At 34.9% G+C, this 8,571-nt stretch overlaps 2 protein-coding genes across 2 annotated transcripts in view; one reads left to right on the top strand and one right to left on the bottom strand.

Moving 5' to 3' along the window:
- LOC106327712 (beta-galactosidase 6) overlaps positions 1-5,511 on the bottom strand; it is a 6,401-nt gene extending 890 nt beyond the window's left edge. The window contains exons 1-13 of the mRNA XM_013765947.1: positions 5,249-5,511; positions 3,671-3,766; positions 3,398-3,510; positions 3,152-3,311; positions 2,704-2,847; positions 2,530-2,624; positions 2,348-2,453; positions 2,018-2,102; positions 1,456-1,921; positions 1,253-1,344; positions 1,012-1,121; positions 808-915; positions 614-727 (exon numbers count right to left, since the gene is read on the bottom strand). Coding sequence (XP_013621401.1) covers positions 614-727; positions 808-915; positions 1,012-1,121; positions 1,253-1,344; positions 1,456-1,921; positions 2,018-2,102; positions 2,348-2,453; positions 2,530-2,624; positions 2,704-2,847; positions 3,152-3,311; positions 3,398-3,510; positions 3,671-3,766; positions 5,249-5,434 — 1,875 coding nt within the window. The 5' untranslated portion in view covers positions 5,435-5,511. The remainder of the gene's footprint in view (positions 1-613; positions 728-807; positions 916-1,011; positions 1,122-1,252; positions 1,345-1,455; positions 1,922-2,017; positions 2,103-2,347; positions 2,454-2,529; positions 2,625-2,703; positions 2,848-3,151; positions 3,312-3,397; positions 3,511-3,670; positions 3,767-5,248) is intronic.
- Positions 5,512-7,073: 1,562 nt separating this feature from the next.
- LOC106327294 (NAC domain-containing protein 102-like) lies at positions 7,074-8,445 on the top strand. The gene is made up of 3 exons (XM_013765416.1): positions 7,074-7,293; positions 7,379-7,659; positions 7,775-8,445. Exons 1-3 carry the CDS (start codon positions 7,134-7,136, stop codon positions 8,126-8,128), a joined length of 795 nt encoding a protein of 264 aa, XP_013620870.1. The 5' UTR covers positions 7,074-7,133; the 3' UTR covers positions 8,129-8,445.
- The last annotated feature ends 126 nt before the right edge of the window (positions 8,446-8,571 follow it).

The following is an 8,571-nucleotide window of genomic DNA, read 5'->3' as shown; positions in this document are numbered from 1 at the left end:
TATGACAAAATACAAATGATTACAAAATCATATAAGTAAAAGTCTAATTTAATTAATCATTAAGATTTAAAATATATATGTATATATATATCATTCTAAATTAAACTATAAACCATATTGAATAAATAAATATTTTAGTTTCAAAATTTACTTTGAATAATTTTTTTGATAAAAGTTTTGAACTAACATTGATAAATTTTTTTAAATTATCAATTACTAAAATTATTAGTCCCACAATGAAAATTTTGTTATCAGTAATTTAAAGTTTTTGCTATTAAAGATACACATGATAAAAAAAACATATGAGTAGAAAACACCATTAAAAAAAATAGACATTAATATTAAAAATATACTATGTATGTTAATATCATTTAAATTTAATTACATATCCTATCAAATTTTTTAAAAAAATTGTTTGTATTAATAAAATTGATTTATACGTTCGCACCAATTTTATTATATATGTAATAGTTACTGACTTTTAATTATTTAATATATATTTATTATTTCATAATATGTAAAAACATATAATACATAAAATAATTTATATATATAATTTTTATCCCGCGCAAGGTGCGGGTCTTAATCTAGTATATTAATAATAGAGGCATACCTTGTACCAAGCAAGAGGGCAATTCTTAATGAGTCCAGCGTCATTGGTACTCCGCTTCACGCTCTTTAGATTCGCCCATTGATGTAACTTAACTTTGTCCCCTACCAAACCCACCTTCACAAGACATACATGTTAGGTTATTTTACTTATTTATCAACACAACAAATTCATGACCTCAGACGTTTTCATATTACCAAGTAACCCCATTGAGATCCACTCAAATCAATGGCATTTGTCCCACCACAGCTAATTTGAGCTTTGGTTAGTCCATAAGATTTCCTCTCCATGTAAGCCCCAGAGTCCTTTTATTCATAGGATGAGAAAAAACGTGTCATGGTTCTAATCTGTGTAATACAAGAAACTATTAAACCGGGGTTTGGTTTAATCAAATACCGTACCGGTAAACCGACCATGCCGCTAAGGATTGAAATGTTGTTTTGTCCGTTGATTAAGCTAACTGGAACTTGGAGTTTAACCACCGTGATGTTTCTGCTTCCATGCCCAGAACCTGCAAGAACACACTTCCACTATATTTGAAAATTGAACACATTCGTAACCAAAATAGTAATGTTCTAAAAATGCGGCAAATCGGTCATAAACAAAACGATTTTTCTAAAATAATCTCTTATAATTGTGTACCTGCTAGTGCATGATTGACGAACACGTGAACCACATGTCCTAATGACTCAATGTAGAGAGACGGGTTCGCGCAAGGTGAACTCGACTCAAACCTTAAATTCAACGAGCCAAAAGTGTTTTAGAAGTGAGAAATAAACATTAGCAAAAAAAATAAAAATAAATAAACATTAGAAATGTGACGAGAAACATGTCTAATATATTACCTTAAAGTGTACCAAAGATAATCACTCTTGTCCTTTGTCAAGTTGGTATGTTCCAACAAAGCTTTAGTCTTCAAAGGTGTGTCTGAGAATGTTGGGATTGATTCTCTAAACACTTCCCATTTGTCTGGAACATTGAACACCTGAACCGGCGTTGTAACTCTCATGTTCTTCGCCACATTCACCTTTGCTGTTTCATAGATTAGGTTTTTGCAATTCTGAAGAATACCAATTGACTTGGGAAGCAAGCTATACGCATTGTTTCTGAACTGTATTTGAATGGCTTTTCTCGCGTCGTTGTTCACCAGAAACGCAACGCATCCACTGTTCTCATCTTCAAAGACATAAGCTTGTTGCATTGGTCCCAAGGAGAGAATCGTTTGCTTCCCTTGAAGCAAAGGATTTGCTGAGGATTTTATAGCAGCGTGAAGCTCCTTCAAGTGACCGTACTTTGGCTGTCTTAAAAGACCTTTTAACACGAAACAAGATCAGAATCAGGTTTATTAGTTATCTTTCCAAATAATGACTGATGCTAAGAACCGGATTTAAGAGCTTTAGCTCGAACCGTATTCATCAAGAGGAGCTTGATCATAATATCCTGTAATGAAATATGAAGATGATGTCCTTCCAAAGTTTGTTCCACCATGGTACTGTATAAAATTATGGTTGATGATTAGTTCCTAATGTTTATAGTTATAGACATGGACGTGCTATAGGCACAATCCAGTGAAACATTGTTTTCATCCTTAAAATTTTAAGAGATATTATACATAGATATATGCCTCTAAATTATTATTATTTTTAAATTCCTTATACAAATTATTTCTAAATATTTATGGCCTCCAAAATTTTAAGACCGCTAATGTTTAAAGAAGAAATATCGAATATTATTTACCATGTAGTAGTTGATGTAGCTTCCGTTTTTCGCAATGAAAAGAGCTGCATGGAAAGCTATATCCTCAGCAGATCTAATATAAGGTGTTCCTCCATAAAATTGATAGCTGTTTTTATCAAACATAGTTAACTTCTTGGACAAGAAAAGGAAAATTCGAAATAGACAATGAAGTAAACCCTTACAAAGATGTCCAATCTTCAGTCCACATTTTAGGTTTATTAGGTGAGTTTGGTCCTGGAAATGTCTCGCCGCATCTCATTCCATTGCAAGTATTGATCTATAAATTAAATCATCGTATCTTTAAGAGGAAAGAAACATTGATCTTAAATAAGTAACCGGTAGGGTACGGTACGAACCACTGGATCAGGAGCATCGGGCTGCTTGCACATGATCCATGGCACACCGGTCTGAAGCCCTACCGCCATTTGAGCTGCCCACTTGACGTACGATGCTCCTTTCTCATGAAAAGCTGCCTCCACGTTCCCGTACTCGTTCTCTATCTATATTATTAAAATCACATGAACTCAAACAAACACATTCACATGTAATTAGAAGCTAACCGGTCCGGTTCGACTAAACCGTAAAAACTTAATGTTATTATTCTACTATCAGCTATACTAACTAAACCCTAAAATGAGAAGTGTTGCCCCAGCTCATTCCACTGGTTTCAAAGTCAATGATCATGATTGGGGTTGCTATGGTTAAGCACTGGTTCGGTTTAGTTAGTTAATCCTACTTTTTTGGTTTTGCTTTGGTTCCTTGACATTGGTTTCAGATGAACAATAAATAGTGAAGTTCATTTACCTGAGAAAGAATGATTGGACCTCCTTGAGACGCATATAAGCCCTCCGATTTCATCAAATTTACGATCTTACTGGTGAATCTTTGCATGTGGAACTTGAATGGCTCGTTATCGGTTCGGTATACCATACCGGGTACATCCCGTAACCAAAATGGCAATCCTCTGGTTAACCAAAGCGGTTGTCAAAATTATTAAACCAAATTTTCAATGTTAAATAAGAAATTATTTTGAGTTTATAATTAGTATACCCATAATTCCATTCAGCTTCGACGAAGGGTCCAATACGTAGGCAGACATAGAGACCTTGTGATCTAATTTCTTTAATAAACTTCACCAAATCGTTTCTTCCACTAAAATCATACTGCAAATGTTCATTTTATTCAAGAAACTATATCTTAAAGTTTAGTAAAAAAAAACTATATCTTAAATTATTTTAGCAGAAAAAAAACTAAATGTTATTCTGTTATATAAAAAGTAACAAATTATAAATTTCACAGAGATAAATTAGTAAATGGACCAACCTGTCCGAGCTTGGGCTCATGGAGGTTCCAAAAAACGTACGTTTGGATCACATCGATGCCTCCTTCCTTTGTCTTCTTTATCAGAGAGGGCCACATCTGCATAAACAAACACAATCATATATTTATTAAATAAATTATTTTAAAGTTAATGATACAGTAAAATCATTCAAATAATTGAAACGTTAACGCATTTCGCAGCAAGAATAAGACTGGTTGTCTTTGGATCCCCATTGATTAGAGATTTTAATGACATAAGAAGATTTGTTCACGTGATTGTGTTAAAGTTGTCAAAGACCTAATGATAATAAGGCTAAGAAACAATGATCATCACATGTCACTTAGTAAACGATTGTTTATGTAGGCCAACAACAAAAAACTATTGTTATGTATTATTGTTTCACACATTTTGACCTTTTACTTGATATGATTAGTTTATTCATTTATTCAATCAATTTTATTTTTACTTATCAACCATGAGAAGAACATTAAGGAAGCACTGAGAACGAATATACGCTAATTAGTTTAGGATTTATAAATGAATTAATTCACAACTTCTAATCGATTATTTTAGTATATATGATAATTTTTAGAAGTACAAAAAAAGTCAAAGAAGTAGACAATGACAACATATCAGTGGAGCCTATAAAAAGAACAAAAACTATGTCGTTTTAAGACCCGTGACTTTCATTTTCAGTAAAGTCAAAGAGTCAAAGATGTCGTATTAGATGGAAATCTCTGTCTTAATCTTGATAGTGAAGCTTAATAGATAAACCTTGTGAACCATACAATAAAATAATTTACAAATAATACTTGACAGATCAATTTCGCTTCACTACGTAATGCATGTCTATTTCGATTTTAATGTATTATTTAATAATATCAAAACTAATTATCACGTACACGGCATAAACTTCTGATTAGTGTTATTCCTACCTACTGATGTCGTGCTTAAAATCGGTTTCCACTAGATGTTAGTTACATTTTCAATCATCAAACAAAATTACCAAAAACTAAATACATCTTAATTTCCTAAAAAATGTTTTAAGTAAAAAAGAGTTTCTCACGAAAGACGGTACATAAAAAGCGAAAACACCTTCAGCAACTATAATTAATTATTTATAAAATAGTTCAGTTACATTAAGTATCATTTGATATATTCCAAAATTCATTTTTCAAGCAACCTCGCATCTAATTTGTAATATCCAAAATTAATACACTGGATTTATTTTGTCATATATATCAGAGTTTTGTCATATTACATCAGTATGACACAAGTTCTGGTCCAACCATATTTTTACAACCTACCATTATTGTTTACACTTGCCAAAATGTGAGAGACATATACACATTATCACTTTTTTTTAATTACCAAGAGGTTCTGGCGGAAGCCGTAATTCTCTTAAACCTAAAACCATAGCATGCAATATCAATTTTGTCCAAACAGTCATTTAAACTAAGGACCTCTGACACAATAGTTAGGGTTGAGCTAATGACCACATTATCACATTACGATGTTTGATTTGATTATATGCAGAATATCTTATACTATATTATACATATAAAGTGAAGAATATTTACCTCGGGTGTGCTGCGAGGATAATGAATGGAACCGGAGAAGAGAAGTTTCCTCTGTCCATCGATAATCAAAGACCGTCCGTCATACGTTACTCCCTTCTCCGCCGTATCACCGCCGGCGGGAGCTGTGGAGAGAACAACAACCATCGCCACAAGAATCCAACACGATGCGACCCGACCGGACATCATCTTCTTTCTTTTCTTCCTCTTTGTCTCTTTGATGTTTAATTTCTATTACTGATTACTGTTCGAACATGTGTGTTTATATATATACACACGCATCAAACATGTGGGCGTACGTATTAACGCATTACATAAGTCTAAAACAGCTACAGATTGACTAAAATGCCCTTCTGATAAGAATTCCATTCATTTTTAGTATGGTCTTTTTTCTTTTGCCAAGGATGGTAACGTATCAACCAAAGTAGTCAGTATCAACTATTAGGATAAGTACTCTGTCGAGTCTCGACAGGTATTTTATTATCTGGAAGATATTGAGTATCTAGGATAACTTCGTATATAATGTGCTGTTATCTAGATATACACAAATCATAGTTTACATATATATAAATCTAAGATAATGACTATATAATTTAGAATATAAAATCACCAAGTATAAGACTAGCTATTTGGGGATTTTATAATTTAGAACGTAAAACTAAAATTAAATGAACAATGTATAAACTTTTAACATAAAGATCATACCATTGTTGATTTGTGCTCATTGCCTAGGAGATAAATTATCTCGACAACATTTTTGGATTTGACTTAAGGTCATCGGTGCGAATGTGAGCCAAAGAAAAGAACAAGTGATTAGCAGTATTAACTAGTAAATGAAGGGTAAGTTTGTCAATAGGCGGAATTTCTGGAAAAGTTGAAGCGGCCAGATAATGATTCTGGAAAAGTGATTCAGGTTCTAGCGTGCACGACAGAGAAATTGGAACTTGAAAGACAGGACTTGCCCAATACAGCAGCCTTCACGTTAAGATAAACGTGGCTTTAAAATGGGTCTCAAGTTTTTTTCAAAGCCCTTAAATTGGGCTTGTACATCTGGCTGCTATAGCTATGTATTAATAAAAAAATATTTATGTTAGTTTTTTTTTGTAACTAAAAAAATATTAATGTTAGTTTATAAATATCTTTTACGAATCCATTTTACAAAGTTCAAGAAACATTTATCAGCTTAAGAATGCTGAATACAGACTAACTTTTTGGCAAGTTATGCTGATTATTTTCTTATCATACTTGATTTTAATGAACAAATGTTATTCATGCATTGATTTAATATTGTTACTCTGCCTAAAAGCCTATTAGAATTCATTATCCATTGTAACACAAAATTAGTTAAAAAAGTAATAAACAACATTCGTCAACTATAAATTAAAGAAACATGTGTTTATATAAAGTGTGGTTTAATGTGGAAATGTTAAGTCAGGAAGAAGAAACTGTCGATTATCGCAATTCAGCTTTACGACTTGCGTAAATAAGCCGGCGTGCGACTAAGATGACGTCACCCCAATGACATACGCGATGAGATAACATATCACTACTCCGGTGCGGTGAAGCGCACCGTAACACTCTTCCACCTCCACTCACAAGCCACAAATATATACATTGACCAGAGAACAACGTGCACAAGCATACACCGAGAAGCAGCAGATAAAGGTTCGTGCGGATGACGGAAGCAATGACATCACACTCGATTACCCCAATTATTCCACGACACGTGTGTCCGCGCGGTCAACGTTGAAGAGAAAGCGGTTGGTCCCGACACACGTGTCGCGAAACCAAACCACCCATGTGCGGTTCACGAACCTCTTCCTCTATAAAACCTCCACGGACTCACTCTCTTCTCCTCGATTACAATCGCCGATTAAAAACCAACAAAATGAAGGCGGAGCTAAATTTACCGGCGGGATTCCGATTTCACCCGACGGACGAAGAGCTAGTGAAGTTCTATCTCTGCCGGAGATGCGCGTCGGAGCCGATCACCGTTCCGGTGATCGCGGAGATTGATCTGTACAAGTTCAATCCGTGGGAGCTTCCAGGTTATTATTACACGATCTGTACAAGTTTTATTGATTTTAATTTTTAAATTAAAAATTCTATTTTTTTTTTTAATTTTGTTTTCAGACATGGCTTTGTACGGAGAGAAAGAATGGTACTTCTTCTCACACCGAGACCGGAAATACCCAAACGGTTCGCGTCCAAACCGGGCAGCTGGAACCGGTTATTGGAAAGCGACTGGAGCTGATAAACCGATCGGTAAACCGAAGACGTTGGGGATTAAGAAAGCGCTTGTCTTCTACGCAGGGAAAGCTCCGAGAGGAGTGAAGACGAATTGGATTATGCACGAGTATCGCCTCGCTAATGTTGACCGGTCTGCTTCTTCGAACAGGATGAACAACTTAAGAGTACGTAAATGGGCCTTGGGCTCTTAATGGGCCGTGACATCACGCTTTATTAACTGTCTTTGGATCTTGTCTGAATCCATATGATTAATGGTTTTTGTCGGGAAAATTTTTGCAGCTTGATGATTGGGTGTTATGTCGGATTTACAATAAGAAAGGAACGGTGGAGAAGTATTATCCGGCGGATGAGAAAGAGAGGGTGATGATGGTGATTACTAATACTACTACGACGTCGGATTCGAAATGCTCGAGTCACGTGATTTCACCGGACGTCACGTGTTCCTCCGAGGTTCAGAGCGAGTCGAAATGGGTTGATCTTGAGGACGCGTTTGATGCGTCCATGTTTGGTTCCTTGCTGCAAAATGACGCTTTTGTCCCTCAGTTTCCGTATCAGTCTGATTTCGCCGCTATGTTCGAGGACCCGCTGGAGCAGAAACCCTTCTTCAATTGGAGTTTTGGTTCTCAGGGGTAAAGTTGTAAAGAGCATAGAGTTTGAAAGCTTTCTCAGAGTACCCGGCAAAAAGCACCGGAGGGGGAACTCGGTGTCGGATCCTGACCCGGAAACCAAGCTGGGCTAAACAAGTTACTGAGACTTTCAACACTTCAGGTTATTCAACATCTGATGAAAGGACAAATGAAGTTGTCCACTGGTCTATCAGACACTCATCAGCAAGATTGACGTATGTTTTTATGTTTTGTTTTGTTTTTTTTTTCTGGTCGAAAAAAAAAAAAAAAAAGAACTGTAAAAGAAACCGAACTGTAAAAGGAGTTTCAAAAAAAAAAAAAACTGTAAAAGAAACAGTGACCATTTCAAATCACAATGTATTCATATATATGTTGTATAGTGTATACAACACTTTGTTTTCTAGTAGTTGTTTAATATCTTTGTAATCACATTTTAAATTAATGAAAATT

Source organism: Brassica oleracea, chromosome C2, assembly GCF_000695525.1.
Source record: "Brassica oleracea var. oleracea cultivar TO1000 chromosome C2, BOL, whole genome shotgun sequence".
Classification (NCBI taxonomy): domain Eukaryota; kingdom Viridiplantae; phylum Streptophyta; class Magnoliopsida; order Brassicales; family Brassicaceae; genus Brassica; species Brassica oleracea.
Note: the sequence above shows the minus strand (reverse complement) of the source record. Positions and strands in the feature narration are given on the sequence as shown.

Coding starts and splice junctions, on each gene's coding strand:
- LOC106327294 (XM_013765416.1), top strand. CDS start 7,134: ATGAAGGCGGAGCTAAATTTACCGGCGGGATTCCGATTTCACCCGACG. Junction 7,294..7,378: donor CAATCCGTGGGAGCTTCCAG/GTTATTATTACA, acceptor TTTTGTTTTCAG/ACATGGCTTTGTACGGAGAG. Junction 7,660..7,774: donor ACAGGATGAACAACTTAAGA/GTACGTAAATGG, acceptor AAATTTTTGCAG/CTTGATGATTGGGTGTTATG.